General features: G+C 34.9%; 2 protein-coding genes across 4 annotated transcripts in view; one reads left to right on the forward strand and one right to left on the reverse strand.

Moving 5' to 3' along the window:
* LOC110459065 (ferric-chelate reductase 1-like) overlaps window positions 1–12,486 on the forward strand; it is a 36,685-nt gene extending 24,199 nt beyond the window's left edge. The window contains exons 3-13 of one of the 2 annotated variants that reach the window (XM_021511116.1): window positions 404–592; window positions 2,378–2,473; window positions 3,791–3,944; window positions 4,850–4,963; window positions 5,354–5,469; window positions 5,579–5,665; window positions 6,169–6,255; window positions 7,358–7,457; window positions 7,953–8,096; window positions 8,448–8,518; window positions 8,987–12,486. In XM_021511116.1, the coding sequence (XP_021366791.1) occupies window positions 404–592; window positions 2,378–2,473; window positions 3,791–3,944; window positions 4,850–4,963; window positions 5,354–5,469; window positions 5,579–5,665; window positions 6,169–6,255; window positions 7,358–7,457; window positions 7,953–8,096; window positions 8,448–8,518; window positions 8,987–9,082 (1,254 nt within the window). In that variant the 3' untranslated portion in view covers window positions 9,083–12,486. The remainder of the gene's footprint in view (window positions 1–403; window positions 593–2,377; window positions 2,474–3,790; window positions 3,945–4,849; window positions 4,964–5,353; window positions 5,470–5,578; window positions 5,666–6,168; window positions 6,256–7,357; window positions 7,458–7,952; window positions 8,097–8,447; window positions 8,519–8,986) is intronic. The other variant, XM_021511117.1, reaches the window with a different exon arrangement.
* Window positions 11,997–19,847, reverse strand: LOC110459068 (DOMON domain-containing protein FRRS1L-like). Of its 2 annotated transcripts, none has more exons than XM_021511122.1 (6): window positions 19,654–19,847; window positions 16,908–16,958; window positions 15,409–15,615; window positions 15,014–15,097; window positions 13,801–13,954; window positions 11,997–13,441 (listed from the first exon to the last, which is right to left on the reverse strand). In XM_021511122.1, the coding sequence occupies exons 2-6, from the start codon at window positions 16,956–16,958 to the stop codon at window positions 13,287–13,289; spliced, it is 651 nt and encodes a 216-aa protein (XP_021366797.1). In that variant the 5' UTR covers window positions 19,654–19,847; the 3' UTR covers window positions 11,997–13,286. The 2 variants fall into 2 exon arrangements, with proteins under 2 accessions (XP_021366797.1, XP_021366795.1); XM_021511120.1 differs by lacking the exon at window positions 19,654–19,847 and adding an exon at window positions 17,964–17,991.
* Between the last annotated feature and the right edge of the window lie 1,103 nt (window positions 19,848–20,950).

The following is a 20,950-nucleotide window of genomic DNA, read 5'->3' on the forward strand; positions in this document are numbered from 1 at the left end:
GAAGACGTTCTGTTCGGTGTATAGTGACCTTTCTTGTCATACTTTGGGTATCATGTTTAGAAGCAAAAAAAGTGGAATCTATGCCGCCTTGATTCAAGATCTGAGGAAATCATGAGACGCAAATTCTTATAAAAAGTTTTGTTATTCACGGACGAAACAGCATCTTTATAAGATAAGTTGAGATTAATTCTCTAAAAGCCCAATTATCTTAGTTTTATTACAGTGCAAATACAGATAGGCCCCAACTGGAAGCATCATCATAATCTACCAAAATAAACAAATAAACGGTATTCAACCGAGTTAAACCTTGTTGACAAACACGGAGACAGACAAAGAGCTCAGTTTAGACAAGACATTTTAAATGTGTTAGGATATATTGTATTTGCCTCTGTTGCTTGTTCAGACAGGGATATCGGCAGACCCAGCTTGTGACGTCACGAAGGGATGTTTTTCGGACTGTTCTGGCTCTCTGTGTTCCTTCCTGGTGACATGGAGACCTGTCAACAATGGACAAATCGTGTTTGAAATAACATCCGCAGTATCTGCGCCCAACAGCTGGGCCGCCATTGGATTTTCTGGAGATAGATCAATGGTAATTTTATTTACCATATAATTTTTCACTTTTTAAATTGGGCTAGGTCTTTTTGTGATGTTATTATATCGAAAAGGATTTAACGACACATTTAGAAAATTTAAAACTGATTCAGGTTTAGACAATACGCTTAAAAAAAAATCTTCATTGTGAAAACAAAACATCTTAAACTTAATGTATTATAAATGAGAACGTACAATCTCGATAAAATCGTAACACTCATATGAATTATTTTTTAGATAATACGCACGCGTATAAGAGGGATCAGACAGTGTTAACGCCTGTGTGAGTCCTGGTGTAGTAATTGTGTATTGTATAACAGGGATCAGACAGTGTTATCGCCTGTGTGGGTTCCAGCGGACTATTTGTGTATTGTATTACAGGGATCAAACAGTGTTGTTGCCTGTGTGAGTTCCGGTGGAGTAATTGTGTATTGTATTACAAGGATCAGACATTGTTGTTATCTGTGTGAGTTCCGATGGAGTAATTGTGTATTGTATTACAGGGATCAGACAGCGTTGTCACCTGTGTGAGTTTCGGTGTAGTAATTGTGTATTGTATAACAAGGATCAGACAGTGTTGTCACCTGTGTGAGTTCGGGTGTAGTAATTGTGTATTGTATAACAGGGATCAGACAGTGTTATCGCCTGTGTGGGTTCCGGCGGACTATTTGTGTATTGTATTACAGGGATCAGACAGCGTTGTCACCTGTGTGAGTTTCGGTGTAGTAATTGTGTATTGTATAACAGGGATCAGACAGTGTTATCGCCTGTGTGGGTTCCGGCGGACTATTTGTGTATTGTATTACAGGGATCAGACAGTGTTGTTGCCTGTGTGAGTTCCGGTGGAGTAATTGTGTATTGTATTACAAGGCTCAGACAGTGTTGTTACCTGTGTTGAGTTCCGGTGGAGTAATTGTGTATTGTATTACAGGGATCAGATAGCGTTGTTATCTGTGTGAGCTCCGTTGGAGTAATTGTGTATTGTATTACAGGGATCAGACAGTGTTGTTATCTGTGTGAGTTCCGGTGGAGTAATTGTGTATTGTATTACAGGGATCAGACAGTGTTGTTGCCAGTGTGAGTTCCGGTGGAGTAATTGTGTATTGTATTACAAGGATCAGACAGTGTTGTTACCTGTGTGAGTTCTGGTGCAGTGGTTGTGTATTGTATTACAGGGATCAGACAGTGTTGTTATCTGTATGAGTTCCGGTGGAGTAATTGTGTATTGTTTTACAGGGATCAGACAGTGTTGTTATCTTTGTGAGTTCCGGTGGAGTAACTGTGTACTTTAGTATAGGGATCAGACAGTGTTGTTACCTGGTTGAGTTCCGGTGGAGTAATTGTGTATTGCATTACAGGGATCAGACAGTGTTGTTATCTGTGTGAGTTCCGGTGGAGTAACTGTGTATTGTATTACAGGGATCAGACAGTGTTATTGTCGGTGTGAGTTCCGGGTAGAAATTGTGTATTGTATTACAGGGATCAGACAGCGTCGTTATCTGTGTGAGTTCAGGTGCAGTAATTGTGTATTGTATTACAGGGATCAGACAGTGTTGTTATCTGTGTGAGTTCAGGTGCAGTAATTGTGTATTGCATTACAGGGATCAGACAGTGTTATTGTCGGTGGGAGTTCCGGGTAGAAATTGTGTATTGTATTACAGGGATCAGTCAGCGTCGTTATCTGTGTGAGTTCCGGTGGAGTAATTGTGTATTGTATTACAGGGATCAGACTGTCGTGTTGCCTGTGTGAGTTCTGGTGTAGTAATTTTGTATTGTATTACAGGGATCAGACAGTGTTGTTGCCTGTGTGAGTTCCGGTGGAGTAATTGCTGCTGAATCTGGTTATACTGACGGTCGATCATACAGATCCCTTTCTAATGTAGGTAACAAAACTTCTTAAATAACGTTTAAGCATGCAGTTTCATTGTTTAAAAAATAAAATAGCATGTGTGCCCTCATTTTATTGGAAAAATACGGGGAGTGGAAGATCCAACGTCCAAAAGTACGGGGAGTGGCAGATCCAACGTCCAAAAATACGGGGAGTGGCAGATCCAACATCCGTGCAAAGAGTCCAGCGAAGTTCTGTGTTACTCAGCAGACGGATTCCACAAGGAATACATGAGTCAGACTGTAAAGAGTAAAGTAATCAAAAGGAAAAGATGACCATGACAAGGAAACTAGTCAACGTCAAATTTGGTTAAAGCCGTTATACCTTGCACGACATTTTCATTGTTATTTTTTTCCTTTTGATTATTTGAAAAGTATTTCGGAATTTTAAAATACAATGAATATATATATTCTACTACGATACTCGCGTCGGCTTTAGTATGTACCTAGGACAAAGTGACGTATATCATCAATTCAATTTAATTGTGTATATTTTTTTCGATTTGAATTTTTTTTCCACGTGAAACGTCGTTATCATTCCATTGATAAACTGATGTTACAACTGATATCGTAATTTCTAGACGTCGTTCAGCCAATAGTCTTGGTATTCCTGTTTGAGGATCCCCGTACTACTGGAACATCTGTATAAAAACCTTTTAACCAGCGTGAAAACAGAAGAACCGTTTCTGAAAATAAAACAGAACCATTCCTTGCGGTAAAAATAATGAAGATGAAAAAAAAAAAAAACGGAAAATCAACAACAGTGCTTTGAGAGTAAATATGTAACAATCCCAGTCCGGGGTTGAAACCCTCGACCTCCGATAGCATTACAATCGTTTTTACAAGCTGAGCTACCTGATCAGCATGTGTTTCTTGTCCTATGTACCCTTCAGTTATTTTTAAAACGAAGTAAAAGGGAGATTTGTGCATGAATGGATAAAGGTGCAGTAGAACTATCAAGTATTCACTTGAATTGGATTCTTAAGGTGGATGTGTACGTGTATTTGGAAACGTTAAATTTATGTATAAAAATAACCCCGCATAAAACATCATTCGACAAAGCTTATTTGTCTAAACCAAGGAACACACGGTCTCTCTATTACATTTGCAGTACGGGCAGTGAAGGCCTTTGAAATGCAACATGAGTGTAAAATTGTTTCTGTTTGAAACAATACGTATCGTGTCACGAAACGATGTGATTTTGTGTTTTTTCCTGAAATAATTTTGATATGATTATGCAATTTCACTATTATACAATATTTGCTTCATTTCACTTCTATGGAACCACGTGATGTGTTATACATTTCAGAAGGATCTCGGTCTGTCTGCTGTCACTGGTACAGTAGTTGATTCGGTGATGAGCTGTAGTTTTACCAGGACAATGAACATACCAGGACAGCAAGAGTTCTACGACCTACAGCAGGATTGGCACATTCTGTTTGCCCGAGGACAAGCAGTATCTGGTACTTCAAAAGTGGCAGTATTCGCGGTGTAATATTTTCACAACAGGAGATTTGTTTAATAATATGTTAAAAATGAATATCAACAAATGTTATTTCTGAAATCAAATAGGAAAGATTCCTTTCCCTGGAAGATAATATTACATAAAAAAGACAATATTGCCACACCCACAATGGGTTTGGTTTGAATTGTTTGTGTTTTACGTTCTAAAACAAGTTGTATTGTCGTTTAAGGACGAGCAAGGTTTTGGTGTTGAAGGAAATCCGGAGTACCCACAGAAAAACCACTAACGTACCAACTACAATAGTTTTACATATTACATATTAAGCAGTTGTCTTGTTTAGTCTTTTGTCGTCGACAATAGACCTTGTTTAGTCTTTTGCCGTCGACAATGCAGAAGCTTATCTATATAGTTTTAGTGCAACTTAACGTTTTGACAGTACATGTGAAAAGTAATTTAATAACATTTGCAAGATTTTTATTTTTTCATCTGTAGTTTTTTTGTTATTTTAATGTTTAAGTGAAAGTTCAATTTATTCACCGATGTACAATCTGTCTAATCTGACAGCTGTATTTGCTTTCGAGTGGTACGGGAAGGTATGACAGGGCCTCATTCTGACAACACACATGCAGTGCACTGCCGAGAAAATTGCACCCTGAATCAGAATGATATTTAGCAGAGCAGATTGCTTTTTGGGGAAAGCAGATAATTTCCATTTTTTTTTTTTTTTTTTTGTAATTTGCTTATTTGCAATTGCTTTATAATACCGTTACAGCTCATAAATAAAAATGATTTAAGATTTGGTTTTGATCAAATGCATTGTTATTAGATTGAAATGATCTTTATCATTTTGGTGCATAAGTGATTTGCATTAACTTATACTGATCTTGAATTTGTTTTTCACAGGCAATCCAACGAAACATGCGCAAAGTCCAATTATCAGTAGGGAGGCCGTGGACTTTCAGTCGACTTCGACATTAACTGGGACAGAAGTGTCCTACCCGCTAGTTAAGGCGCACGGTGCGGACACACGTTGTTAACGACTGACTGTATACAGGGAATTTTTTTGCAGCGGTTTATATTTCGCCTTTTTCGTCCTCCGTAATTAGGACGAATTTATCATAAAAGCCAACACCAGGAAACAACAAAATAAACATAGCAATCAGAAGTGAAGGGTGAAATCAATACTGAGCGAATACTGATAGTGTCCCGAGATACTGTAGTGTGACTTAAAAGTACCACATTTGTCCTTGGCTGAGTTAATAGAAGAGTCCTCTTAACGTTTGGAACTAAAAACATATTGCTCCAGAAGGAATCACATTTACATATAAACAATAAATGAATTATTATAAACGAAATTATTTCTTAAAAAACTAAAAAGTAACTTATTATGTTGTATTTACATTTCAGGCTCCCTGATGATTGTGGCCTGGGTGTTACTCGCTAGTATCGGTATATTCGTGGCTAGGTACATGAAACCTCTATGGCCTAATTCTACACTGTTGGGAGCAAAAGTTTGGTTTCCGGTGAGATTAAATTTGATTACCTATTTTCTGTCATTTATGGTAAACGTTTTACGGCTAAGATGTTATCAGATAAATCCCACGTTGAATTTCTTTCAAATTGTCTTTGTAGATTCACAGGATTTGTATGGGGACTGCGATGACTTTAACTATTATAGCTTTCATCATCATCTTCGTGGAAGCTGGAGGCTACGCCCATGTTAGTATGACTTTCAATATGCCCCATCTTTATTTTTTATGGTTTGACATGAACATTGGTCTCATTAAAAAAAAAGTTGAAATGAAAAATGTACATATAAACTTGTATTCACAGAATATAAGACATACACACTTATATTACACATCTACATCTAGTGGAAGATATCACATAGAATATATACATGTACTAATATTAATCCATTTATATAAGATATCCTTGGATACATATGATACAAAGAATATAAGACATTTAACATTTAATAGTTGTATATAGTAGTGTTAAATACATAGATATAAGACATCTTCATGAATATAGTACATAGGGTAAAGTTCAACTTCTTGTGTATCATACAAAGAATATAATAAATCTAAATATTCGTTATCGTCCACAGAATGTACTATATATTCTAGAACATTATACATTATATTAAAAATATCTACTAGTGTGTTAAATGTGTACCCTCAAGTATGAAACATACAAATAAATATGACTTTTTTATTAAGAACATTGGTGTGTCGGCGGGTAGTATATTGTTTGGACAATACCACCCCGTTCTCGGGATCATCGTCACTATCCTGTCAGTGGTAAATGTACGTATATTGTGTGTGTCACCTCCGTCACCCGCATGGGAAACCATTAATAACAAACACACATATATGAATACATAAAACAACTATTTTGTGAATAGTTGGGAAATACATGCATCTGTTTTGTTTGAATGACTTTATTTTGTTGTTTGACATATTTCATTATGTGGGGTGTAGTAATACTGCACACTGTCAAATATTCGCGTTTCAGCGATAACGTCCGTACGTCCGTATAAGTAGTTATAATTTTACACTTCATTGTTCCCTTTATGAACAATTCTCTGTCATTCCGGTGGTAGATAAGAGATAAAACTAAAGAAAGGCGAATATTTCGAGATCTCATCATAACGACAAGCGGCGCAATTGAAATTAAAACTGTTATTGTAGAATCTATAAAATATCACTGTTTGATCAATCACTTGATGTTTTTGGTAAATGACAGGATGAGGAGAAAATACTAATATATAACATAAGAACAGAAAAACACATACACACAGCGTGCATGCCATATGTCTACTGTAAAAGTTGTTTCCTTCATTGCGTAGATTGGTTATGTTATAAAAATTGTTTCCGTCATTGCGTAGATTGGGTTTGTTATAAATCTTTTTTTTTTCTTCATTGCGTAGATTGGCTTTGTTATAAACATTGATTCCGTCATTGCGTAGATTGGATTTATTATAAACCTTTCTTTTTTCTTCATTGCGTAGAATTGGTTTGTTATAAACATTGTTTCCTTCATTGCGTAGATTGGGTTTGTTATAAACATTGTTACTTTTATTGCGTAGATTGGTTTTGTTATAAACATTTTTTACTTTATTGCATATAATGGATTTGTTATAAACATTGTTTCTTTCATTGCGTAGATTGGGTTTGGTATAAACATTGTTTCCTTTATAGCATATATTGGATTTGTTATAAACATTGTTTACTTTATTGCATATATTGTATTTGTTATAAACATTGTTACTTTTATTGCGTAGATTGGTTTTGTTATAAACATTGTTTCTTTTATTGCGTAGATTGGGTTTGTGATAAACATTGGTTCGTTCATTGTGTAAATAAGGTTTGTTATAAACATTGATTAATTCATGTTTTTCTTTTACAGCCCACCATGGCTATTTTTCGTTGTGCCCCGGATCACGAAAAACGACCTATTTTTAACTTTGCCCATCGTATCTGCGGAATAAGTGCACATATAATTGCCGGTAATACATTAAAAACAATTCTTTTGAATTTTAACGTATTGTTTGCTTGTGATAATATGTTAAAAGTAAAAGTCAAAATTCAAATTTCTTATCCTTATTCTTAAGGTTTGAATGCACTTTATAAAAAGCAAAAACGTACATTTATTAAAATCACTTATTAATTCATTGCGTTTCATAGATATTTTAATTAATTTGTTTGTAAACTAGTACCAGCAGAAAACTTTGTAATCGATGACCTTCTTTCATATTTATTGTATTTACGGTTTTTTCATCATGATGTCTTAATGTTGGTATCTTAATGTAATTATCATTCTTTCTATCATCTGGACATTAACATTTTGATTTGATATTAAAACTTCAACGTTTTTGCTGTTAAGAAATAATATCAATATATTAAGGGATTGACGAGTTAACATTCTGATTTAAAAGCACAAATTTTAATCACATAAAAGAAGTAGTACATAAAGACATTCGATATTTATGTATATATTCCAGCAATAACAATCATTTTCGGAACTTATCTGGAAAAGTCTCAAGCAACCGGAAGTGCGTCTGGTGTTGCGATTGCATACCTTTGGGTGTTTATGATTGTGAACATCGTATTGGAAGTATATATGTTAACGAAAAGAAGGGAAGCAGGTATGTTCATAACACATAAGAATAAATGTGTAATTCGATAAAAAAAAAGTCTTATGTTGCCGTAAACGTTGATTAAGATTAACGTCTATTTCGTATTGCAGAGACATTCATACCATGCTCAATATGCGGAATAGTGTATGCAATAGGAGTTGATTAAACAAAATTAAATCCAGAAGAACGTAGATTTTAATATTAATAAGAGATACGTATACAATATCACCAGGAACATATGGAAATACATCTATATTGATTGATTGTTTTGTAATGTGATTTGAGTTTTGGTTACACAGCATATCTTGCTAGTGTATATACGCAATTAACACTTCCTGTACTTGTAACTCAACTGATCAGGACGTTCTGCAGACATCGAACTTGTCAATCAAGGAGGGAGGGAGTCGCTGACACCGGAAGGGCTTCAACAGGTATTTGTACACTATGAGCACACTTATATATTACGACATCTTCGTTAAGGATATTCACTTTTGCATATAAAAGTAGGTACACATTTGCACGTGAATTACCAAGGAAAGAGTGACGCGCTTATTAGATAATATCAGTACATTTCTGTTACTGCTACCTCCAATATTTGTAAACACAGACACTATACTAAACATCAATTGTTTAAACCGCCTACATTCTTCGAAATCGCGTAGTTCAAAGGCAATAGCGTTAAAGATGTTTGCAAACTTTCAATGAATTACAATAATTTAAAGTTGTTTGATAATAATATCATGGCAACCTGATTTTTTCCTATAGTAGTGAAAATAATTATGGAAGGATTAAAAATATTTGTAACGTCAGCTTTATCAATGGAAAAAATTGCAATGGGAACAATTAAAGATATGAAAAAATGTTTTAGTATTGTTACCGACAGATTTTCTGTTTTACAGACGGAGGAATTTGCAGTAAAGTGTGCCTTCGGGGTCCAGATATTACTGATGTCTGTCTTCGCTCTCACACTGCTTGTCCTCATAAACAGTGGCTGATGCACGTCTTTCTGCACGGGAAACGTCTGGAAGTTGGACAAGACATTAAGATCCAGCCGTTGTTGTAATGCCACTGTAGATTAAATGCAGTCATGCTCATTCGCGATGGAAATGAAAATTTCAGCCTCTCATGGAAAACATTAATTATATGTGTTATATTGGAATCTTTATGTATAAAAATAAAGTAAAATACTTAAATAAGGCGGGCATATTTTATTTGTATTTTTGTGTTAAGGAACAGCAGACATATTTGCAGTCTTTGCTTGTTTTTCATTTACTCTAACTGCTTTACTTTGTAATGAAGATTGTGACATCAATTTTCGATATGTTACATGTGTTATATAATTAAGAAATGTTCAACGAAAAAATAATTAACGAAGTCGCTTCCTGCCTTTGTTGGTTATTTTTTCCAACATTTTCGAATGCCAAGTTATATACTCCTCGATAATATATAAATGCATTTATATGCTGGTTAATATCTACTGTACACAGTAAAATGTAACGATTTTTGTTCGTAGATTAGCAAAGTGACCCAGATAAATCTCATTGTTTTAATGAGGCTTTTCTCTTGCACATCCCATCATTTGTCACGTGATGCCTATATGTCTTCATTTCTCAACAAACTTTGCGTTTTTATCTTTCTGTGGGCAGTTTTCCTATTTTTGTGTATAAAGCCTTGATATTTTTGGGAAGGATTTTCTATTGTCAGTCGGCATTTTGTCGACAGACGATAAACAATACACACTGACGTCATGCTTTATGCCAGACGTTTATTTCCATCAATCAAATCCACCAATCTATCGACATCGCTCGTCAATACATGAAATCAGCATTTGACAGATTTTTAAACACTATTTCGAGTTACTTTCGTGGTAAGTTCAGTGGTACAATCTGACTTTAAGATTAACAGATTTTAACATGAGGTTAAATGTAGATTTTGTGTGTTTGTCTATTAGCAAATCCTCAAATGTATACAAAAGCGGGTACTAACATTCGAAAAAATGAAATCAGTAACGCGACTCGCTTATTTATTGGTACTTTTGCCGGGGAGGTGTTTTTGAAGAGTGTTGGTCTGTTGGGAAAGAATACACGTCAGGACAAGTTTTGTGGTTTCCGTTAGATTTTTCCTATCTTGAAATTCTTAATATATGTTTTTGATGTATGATTTGGTTAAGTTTATGATAGAAAGATTCCCAAACACGTTTCCATCCAAGATGTTTTATACAAATTCCGCAGAATTCATATAAGTGGGAGTCCTTATTTGATCCTCTATAACTATTGTTAAATTGATATTTGGAGCATGACATTTGCTACATAGCATATCAAGATAATCCCTTCATTATTTATTTATTATTCTTTTATTTTATTCCTTCTAATTATTCGTCTTTCCTATCACTTAAGAACTAACTAAACATTAAGTGTTAACGAAATAAATTATCTTTGTATTTTATTTTTTTACACAAACTATTTCATGGACAACTGTATAATTATCAACCTTCTGTATGCTACTACAATAGCATCGTTAGGACGGACCACCACGGAAGGAGGCTTGACTATGTGGTTTCAGATATCTGTTCGTCTTAACTGTGGACAAAAGAGAATAAAAACCAAATCGGCTGACATTAAGGATAGCTTCTTTTTCTGATTTTGTATATTTTGTCACAGCCAAGTTGTTTTTTAATTCTGTATCTTGATACACTTTGTCTAAATGTAAATGTTATGATATTAAATAGATTCATAAAGAGATAATAAATAACTATTATCATATCATTATAAATGAATTGTTGGTTACTTTCAAAATTGTGTTATTTAGCTTTGTGAAAGACATATTAAAAGCATCAATTAAAAGTGGGGAATGTTACAAAACATGTATTTGAATATCTCAAAATACATAATTTATTGATCTTTCTGGTCCTTCCAATGAATTTAATAAAAATCGGTTAACGCAGAATTAACGTATTAGTTCGTTATCTCAGTACATCTCTATAAATAATAAACAAAGTAACGCCATGGCAGTTTTCTCATCTTTTAAAGTCTTAATATTGAAGCAATTATGAAGATCAGTTCTAGAATTAAAAAAAAACAAGTTTAGACCAAAGCGGGCGCATTATATGCATATTAATTAGCCCTATAATTATCACCGTATAAGTCGTTTATGTGGCTCAGTCGAATTAACACAAATGGTAAATCAATGTTTGTAAATGAGCCTTATAGCACGCCGGAATGAAATTTTGAAGTTCATTTCAAAAACGTTGTTAATGCTTTGAAATTCCAAAATGCTAAATAAGAATAGAAATTTACAACTTGAATTAATATTTCTAAACTTCAGTAACGAGTCAACCTTGTTGACTGATTTTTTGTAAGGTAAGAAAGGTCTGAATTCAGGCTTTACTGTCATAAAGACAATGTCCTGATAAATTACCGCCTTGGTGCTGTTTATCGTGTATGCAGATATCTGTTTCAAGAGAAATTGTGTAAACTACGTGGCGACTGATATATATATATAAAATGATCACGACTTTTCAGACTTTATCGTAAATTATTTTTATTTTCATTTTATGAAGAGTTGTCTCCCATGGGTTGCTGTAGCGTATGCGTAATTGAAAAAATGAATTTCACAAAATTAAGAAAGACATTTAAGATATTTATTGCTAATACATATGTATTGTAGAGGATTCTTGAACGAAATATAAAAATAATCGTGATTTCTTTCTCAAAAATGTGTTCATCGATAAAATTATCCAGATGTAAGGAGTAATTTTGAACATTAACCCTTCCAAGGTACTTTTAAGCGCATCACGGTATGTACTTTGATAAGCACTAGAAATGGTAGTTATACTCCTATAGTAAGATATCAGAAAAAAACACTATTACTTAAATGTTAATCAGAACAAATATTCAAATACACAGTAGGAAAAGTGAATAATTTTATTGCAGGATAAATATAAATACATACAAAAGGAATATTTGAAAAAAAAAATGTCGATACACATTTGTCAACTTTATTAGTGTTTATAACCTTTAATATCAAATATAATAAAATGGAGAACAATATCGCAATAGAGCTTACCAGTAAATTATCTATAGCCATTTAATGTATGCGGATGACGCTACAAATTTAACTAGGTAAAACATCTGAAAATGAATTTAAAACCATTATTCTTCACAATGAAACCCGAGGAGCCATGTGAAGGGTAAACGCTGCTAGACTTGATTTTTTCTATACATACCTACTTCACATGGACATTTTATCTTTTAATTATATATATATCAAAGAAAATCAAACGTCCTTGTGATTGTTTAATAAACTAAGAAATGACAAAAGAGTGTCTTTTTACTTACCTAGCTAGTACTTTCACCTCGTGGAGTGGGGAGATATATATGTATGAATAAACGAAACTTTTACTAAATGTGCAAATATATAAAGAATAAATTGCGACTGTTCTGACATTGAAATTTGTCCAGTTTTGATCAAGACACAAAAACAAGAAATAATAACATAATTAAAAACGTATGAAAAGTTCTGCTTAATTTGTGTGCTGATGTGAAAGCATATTCCTTCGGGATCGAAGGTTCATCAATCTCAAGACACTTCGGCCAGCTACGGATCAAATGCTCACCCACCTCAAGAGACTTCGGGCGGATAGGGATCAAAGGCTCTTCATAAAACCGACTCAAGACACTTCGGCTGGCTAGAGATCATAGATTCATCCATCTCAAAAGTCTTCTGCCGGCTAGGGATCAAAGGCTTTTCATAAATCCGACTCAAGACACTTCGCTTCAATAGTGAAGATCATAAATTCATTTGAGGACTTTCCCGCAATTTAAATACCTTTTGGATCATGCAGATGAAGACGATTTGGGTTTAAGCGGCCTTTGGTTTTGTTCTGGTTTTTTGACAACTTGTCATTAATTACATGTAGTAGAAATTCTCAAAAGACGTCCAATTATTGGGGTTTATTTATATTTATGTATTGATAAATTATTATTTTTATTTACCAAATGTACTCCTCCGCGAAATATCAGCGTTACACAGTAGTCTTATGGTTAAGTTTACATTAACAACTCTTTTTCATTATCGATTTAATATTGCGTAAAGCATCTCACTTAAGTCTCTATTAGTATGATTTGTGAAAATGTTTGTTTCCCGTAAATGGTGGGCTGGCAATCTTGTGATCTTTTGGTTCAAATCCCACTGGTAATCCTAATGTAGCATATAGGACAGCCAGGCACCGATGAGACAAGCGCAAAGGGATACAGATGCTGGTTTTATGTTGTGTCCTGTGCCCTTCATGACAGGATAAGAGTATGACTTAGGGGAGACTCCTCGGTTGTTTTTGTGGTAAGCAGGTACACCACCTGAGCAAATACGAAACTTGCTATAGATAATAGAAATATATATTCTATCACAATATTCATTATACATGATTGGAAAATAACGATATAAGTATTGCCATACAAATTATTTGCGACATAATAACATGACCATACAATCGTAGTAAGAGATAGCCACAGTTAATGCTGATTCTAACCAGTAACTGATTTTGAAATTTGCATTTCTGTTTCCCTTTCTCTCTTTGTTTTTTTTTTTAGATATTGACAATAACTTAATTCCAATAGCTTTACTCTTTATTTGCATTTTTATAACTTTTTGCTATAAAAAAGAGCTTTAGATCGCTGAAGGTTGTTGATCTTAACCAATCATAGAGCGTTCTTACCTGTTACCGCCCCCCATGCTCGAATCAGGAAGAACGAATCGGTCAGAGACCTAAGAGTGTCCTCGTTCTTGGTGGGTTTCTTGATTCGATCAAAGGAGCATGTAGTTATGTTATTTGTATCAGCAAATGATGTGTTCCGAATTCCATACAAGTCCTGAAAATTGAACGATAATAATTATCACATTTAAAACACTGTAGATGGAATAAATGTACGACTTTCAATTTTATTATAAAACTACTCTGGCTATAAACTCCATTACCAATCACATGATTCGAAATGCGGAATCTGTAATAACATTATGTAGCTATTTTGGTTTAGAATTAGAAGGAATTCGGATTTCACATTCTCACATGACATTTGCATATAATGAAACTATGTTGACGTATTGTGTCTAATTGTGAAGATATATTATCGTGGGTGATCACTTTGTACCAAACGCTAAATGAATCAAGATTTATCAATATAATTCAACTCTTCCACAAGAATGTGCAATTATACCCCAATGATTGCACGATTGATGTCTTCTACATTGACGTCCGATAGAAAAGAAAACACTGCCTACAATGAGACGTTATTAATTATGCAATACACAAAAGCTTTCCCTAACTGTATATATACATATCTATGATTCAATATATAATATATCTCATCGTTGCAGAATCAATATTGAGAATATGAAGGACACCAAATTTGTTGTTGTTGTACCACGTTGGAACAAAGTTTGTATAACGTTGTATGAATGTTGAATTCAGATAACATCATAACGCTATTAGAACATTGTGAAAAGGCGCCAGGAAAACTTTCATATACAACTTTCTACGGCCCAAAATTCAGCGTTAGGACGTGACCTTAACAACGTTATGTGCCCCCCGGGATCCTTGTCGCTGAGTGTATGGTTTCCTTAGGTATCTTGATTAAGCAGATATATACATAATACAGCAAATATTATTTAATACAACTGATAATTGGCTGACAAATAATGGTGTGCGCGGTCTTTTTCAAAAAAGTTTTACAGCAAAAGCTAAAAGTGCGAAGGGTTCCGATTATTAACAAGTGATAAATACGTTATTGTATATATAGAACACTATCTATCGTTGTAATGATCTCAAAGCGTAATTGTTGTCATGGAAACATCGACTCTAATTATATGTATTCTTATTATAATTATATAGTAAGTGTGATGTTTTCAACGACATGTTGTAACAAACTTACTGTTCCAGGCGCGTATGTGCGACCCTGTGTGTATCCAAGCTGTACATTGTCATCACTTCGGCACATCACTATACTGCTGTCCGGCTGGTCAAATAAAAACCGTCTTTCTGTTTAATTCTCAAAGTCTATCAATCAAAAATGTTCCAAAAGACAGTGAATATTTTCTCTGTAGTCATTAAATGTGGGATGAAAACCTCCAGTATTTTTCCTCACTAAAGAGTCGTTCTTGTGGGATTACTTAAACATTAATTCAAGTTATCTCACGTAAATACTCTTCCCTAATTGTGTCATAAGCAATTTCAATTCAAAATTATTTTTGTTGTTTTTTTAATCTTGTTTATGTTAAAATTATATCAACACATGTGTTTATAATCTGCAACACCAGGAACGCTTACCATTTGATTGTTTCCGGAGAACCCAAGGGCGATATAGTGCTCGCCTGATGGGACAATTTCCATCTTCATCTCAAACCGTAGATAATCCAAGTCGGTGTTCCACCAACTGATCAGGAAGCCGACACACCCTTCAGCGGGACATTCTGCAGGCCAGCATATCTTAGCTTTTCCACATTGTGAGTCTGGTGGAATTTCTCCATTGGTAAGCTAGTCATTACATAAATAAACTAGAATTAGAAACGACTACTTAACATGTAAACCCGGAACTAACACAGTCATTAGGAAAACCAAACCAAGTTTCTTCGGAGTGGTATTTCCAGCACCATATATTAAAACTGTGCATAATCAATCGTTTAACACACAGTCTTATTGATCGTCTGATTTTTGAAGGTTTTTAAAACGACTTTAAGCTGAAAAAAAAACCATTTGCTGATTTAGGATGTTGGACTAATTATAGCAAAACTATTCAGTTATAATCCCCTTAAATTAAAATACACACAACACAATGTGTGTGCATGTTTTATACCCACAAATCTGTGTTGTTGTTGCTGTACAGTTAAAATGCTCATTCTCCAACACCAAAATGAGTTGTATCCCCTTCTCTATGAAATACCACTGAAGAAATCCTCTTGAAGAAACCTTTAGTGAAGTGTGTTTTAAATAAACTACATTGTACAATGTTCCTTACATACAACATAAAAGTATTTGTTTTTTCTGTTGACAAGCCTGTTTTTAATTTAACACTCTAGTGCATTTGATATCAAGTGAAAAGTTTAGAAACCTAGTGGTGAAACCTATTTTCATTTTGATGTCTGGTGGTGAAACCTATTTTAATTTTAATGTCTCTTGGTGAAACCTATTTTCATTTTGATGTCTGATGGAGAAACTTATTTTCAATTTGATGTCTAGTGGTGAAACTTATTTTCATTATGATTTCTGGTGGTGACAACTATTTTTCCTTAATCATTTTCGTTTTGTCTCTTTATTAAACATTACTCACATTACAATGGTACACACACGATTATAGAAACAATGCCAAAATTTACAGAAACATATAAAATCATTTGCTTCGCTAAAAACACTTCCTTTGTTAAAGAAATATATATCGTTTTAAGTATGGACCAGTGTTATCAAACTCACATAACTGTATTAAGCGAGCTTTTCACAGGTTAGTTAAATACATGACAATCGACATTTAAATACATGATAATGGACATTTGAATACATGATAATCGATATTTTAATCAAATGTATCAGCTCATCTACCAATAACATATCGTCTTTGTATCTCATAAATTGTGTAAATTTCAAGGAAGTATCGTCCGATACTGTCGGAAAATTCAAATGATTTTTATATCATATAACTCAGTTACACTAGAAAACACTGAGGTTATTTTTTATGTGCAATTTCACAATGATGTAATCAATGTAATACAAAAAAAATATTGTAGTTACTTGCAAATAGACATTTCATTGTATTAATATTCACAACATCTTACCTGAGTGAAGACGCTAGCGATAAGGATACAAATCAGTTTGGTCCACGACATCTGCAATGCAATTAATGTAGTTGTTGGAAGTACTGTTGGATAAGGTGAATGCATAATATGGAATGTTTAAGTCTTATAATAGGGATTTCACGATTTTAAGACGCAAACAGATTTTTGATGAGTTTCATTCTTTTGGATTTCATTCACAAATGATGTAAAATGTTATTACTCAATATGAGACTGTCCTTTTACCAATCTGATTAAAATCATCTGTTACATGGCTCCGCCTGAACATCTGAATGTGCCGCGGTCAGGGTCATGTTCAAGTGACCTTTAGATGAACCAATCAGTGGCGCGCTGGCAACAGTTTACCAGCGAATCGGAATATCATGGTTGATAGATAATTAGCGAGGGGTATCGAACAGATTAGTTTTCCAAAACAATTATGGCGGCGGGGGCTAACGTTTCTACGACGCCAAGGAAAACGTAATTACGTAGGCAACACCGCCATACTGTCTTTCTTCTCTAATAAAGCTTCGAATTTCTTTTTCTGTTCGGGTTTCAGGCGATCAATCTCAAATAACTTCAGAACTTTTGCATCATTCTTATTAATGTCAGCCATACTTGTTACAACTCCGAGCGCCCTTTTGAAAGAGGGTCGCTGATTGGTCAAAATTTAATGAGTATTTATAAATATAAAGGTCACCTGAACGCGACTCTGACCGCGGCACACTCAGATGTTCAGGCGTAGTACGAAGTTAACGACGCCATGCAACATATGATTTTAATCAGATTGTCCTTTTACACTCTCACTTTTAAGATTTCACATCATTTAAGAATCCGTGAGCTTTTCTGTAACTTATATATCTTGATATAGGGTCTTTTGAATTATTAAAAATAAATAAGTAGATTATCTGTCATAAGTTTCCCTTAATATTAGATTTAAGATACAAGTTTTGACTTTTTCATGTTTGCGAGCCTCCGGAGTCTCCGACACAAATTAATATACACAGTATCTGATAAGTGCACACCGTCAGCATAATGCCTAGTGGAGTTGACACTCACCATGTGCGCTGTTTCAGCTCGTCATCCAGGAAAGGTGATAGAGCGGAAAGTTATGCAAGTATAATACGGGTGTTTATTTAATGTGATGCTGTACTCACGTGGTATTTATGCTAGGTATCAATACGATCTCATCTTTTCCATGTGAGACTAGTGCATGCCATGATGGCATTTATCTTACAAACCGGATACGTTAATAATGTTACATGACAACAGGTGCTATTTATAGGAAAGGCTTAAGTTGTAATTGTCAAATAACATGCATCAGGGACCACTCGTACATGAGCACCTAATTTTCAGAATAAAATAGTATCCCTTTTAAGATATTTATTTTCAGATTTATTCTATTATACGTTAACACATTTAAGTGTGATGGATTAGGAAAATTTCACAGCTAGCATTCAACAATTCTAGCACTTCCCAACGACGTTCTCATTTACAGCTGAGTAGACTGGAACGAGCGGAGTAAAGTATCTTGTTCATAGATACAACACAGTGCCGTACCGTGATTCGAACCTGCAACCCTTCGGTCACAAGGCCAGCGTCCAACCACTAGACCACCGTGCCTCCAATAAATGTGCCTTACAATAAATATATTATAAGTAATGATATTATATTTTACGCTATTGAATGAATTATACGTTTGTTTACCAAAAAACGTCAAATAAGTTTTGTTAAACCTTATTTTTATTGTTTTTCACTGAGAGTGCGATACTTTCGAATATCACAATTGGCTCTGGTCGTTCGGTATTGCCCGATTTCCCTATATAGACAACGTGACCGGAGGTATCGAATACTCCTAGCTCTGACATATAACATTTTCAAACACATAAATAATCTTTACAATATCCCTTCCAAAACCACGGAAAGGTAACTGACTCAAACTGTGAGACACCTGACCACATAATAACCATTTGCTGTTAAGTTGCAGCTTTAACGATATTTTTTCCGTCATTTCTCATTAAATAATGAAGATAGGAAAACAAGCTGAACATTTCTACCAATCCCTCTCCTTCTATCATAAGGCAAAGTTAAGTTTACATAGACATGTGCGCATCATTAATGACATGTAATCTACAGAAAAGGTAAAAATGAATGAAATTATATAAAGGTGTAAAACAAGGTGCTAATTGCTACAATACTTTATACGTTAAACATTAAGGTAAACATCTATTACGCGATTCATTCTCAATACCGAGTGAACTGGAACAACAAATATTTTAAAAACTGTCAGGTATATTTTGATTCATTTAGTTCCGATGTACGTTCTATAAACAGCTATGTTCATTTAAGGACGAGTAAGGTCTTGGTGATGAAGGAAAGCCTGAGTACCCGGAGAAAGGAGACAGTACCTGGCAACTGCCAAAGAAAGGCCTCGAACCTGCGACCCAGTAGTAAATGATTAGTGATTATAGACGGTCAAACGCCCCTGTTAACTATGTGAAATTCCAAGCTCAACATATCGACGTGAATCATTTGTATGACAGGGAGGGCAAACTCACACTCGTAGTTATATAGAGCCTCGAACAGTATAATCATCAATTGAGATTTCTGAATATTAACTCTTTAACAGCCTCACAAATAACTGAAATAGTTTTTAAAAAGGTCTTTTATTACAATATCATTTTTACTTGTCTTGTTTTTAAGAGATCTATATTTGATAATGTTCATGCCAGTAAAGTAAATCACGTACCTTTGCTGGGTTAGCCCGATACCGTCAGTGGCGTGAACAACACTTGCTGGGTTAGCCCGAAAGCGTCAGTTGCGTGAACAACGCTTGCTGGGTTAGCCCGAAACCGTTAGTGGCGTGAACAACACTTGCTGGGTTAACCCGATACCGTCAGTGGCGTTAACAACGCTTGCTGGGCTAGCCCGATACCGTCAGTGACGCTTGTGAAGTGTTTGTACCTACCCCGCACTTCTTATATTCGACGAATTCCTCACTTCCGNGCGTCAGTTGCGTGAACAACGCCTGCTGGGTTAGCCCGCAACCGTTAGTGGCGTGAACAACACTTGCTGGGTTAACCCGATACCGTCAGTGGCGTTAACAACGCTTGCTGGGTTAGCCCGATACCGTCAGTGACGCTTGTGAAGTGTTTGTACCTACCCCGCACTTCTTATATTCGACGAATTCCTCACTTCCGATTCGTTGTTCGTCTCTCGAGTAGAGATCGGCTGATGCATATTAATGTTAACTGAGAACTGGTTCAATTGGTATGCTTCATTAATATTCTTTCAGCGTCCTGCATGGATGACGTTCATGTGCATTCGTCACGAAAACTGAATATGTTACATCGCCACAGTATCTTACCTGTAAGCATGCACTGATTTACCTGTGTATCTACTGGACAGACAATGAGCTGGATTAATCGACAGGATCCATTGCCTTCACACCGTGTGTTCACTTTCTAAATCAATCATAGCCATGTATACATGTATGATATTTTCATATCATTAAGGAACCCATTTCATTTTAAACTTTTAAACTTGGGTAAACACTGTAGTGCACTGGAGTAAAAACCGTTATGCACTGGAGTTTACACTGTAGTGCACTGGAGTTAACAATTCAGTGAACTGCAATGCATTTCAGTGTTTTGTCTAGTGTACTAGATACCAAGTTAAGTTTGCTCCCAACTGTTGGTACCTGGTGATAGTTTCTCACAAGAAGAAATATGTGTTTTAACATCGTGACCATGTTGTTATATTGGCAAGTCTATATGATAAAGGAACGTTGATGTTCTACACAGTTTGTCTTCTTTTAAAAATGAGCTTGTGTTTTTAAGAAAGATACACGACAAACAGCCTAACACCACTCAGGTGTTTACAGCTTTTAATTTATAAAAAAAAATAAGTTTTAAAGTACAAAACTAGAACAGGTTGATACATCACATGTTAGCATATAATTTAACATTGAATGATTTCCATTAGAAATGCATACATGAACACGGATGTGCAATGATATAACAGTTGACGGTTTATTGATAATGAGT

Source organism: Mizuhopecten yessoensis, unplaced genomic scaffold (genome assembly GCF_002113885.1).
Source record: "Mizuhopecten yessoensis strain PY_sf001 unplaced genomic scaffold, ASM211388v2 scaffold9963, whole genome shotgun sequence".
In the NCBI taxonomy this organism is placed as follows: domain Eukaryota; kingdom Metazoa; phylum Mollusca; class Bivalvia; order Pectinida; family Pectinidae; genus Mizuhopecten; species Mizuhopecten yessoensis.

Bases quoted from the DNA above. Each gene is read 5' to 3' on its own strand.
- LOC110459068 (XM_021511120.1), bottom strand. The intron at 15,616-16,907 runs GTAAGATGTTGT...TGTAATGACTAG, and splicing joins TCGCTAGCGTCTTCACTCAG to CTTACCAATGGAGAAATTCC. The intron at 13,442-13,800 runs GTAAGAACGCTC...GTATTTGCTCAG, and splicing joins AGCATGGGGGGCGGTAACAG to GTGGTGTACCTGCTTACCAC.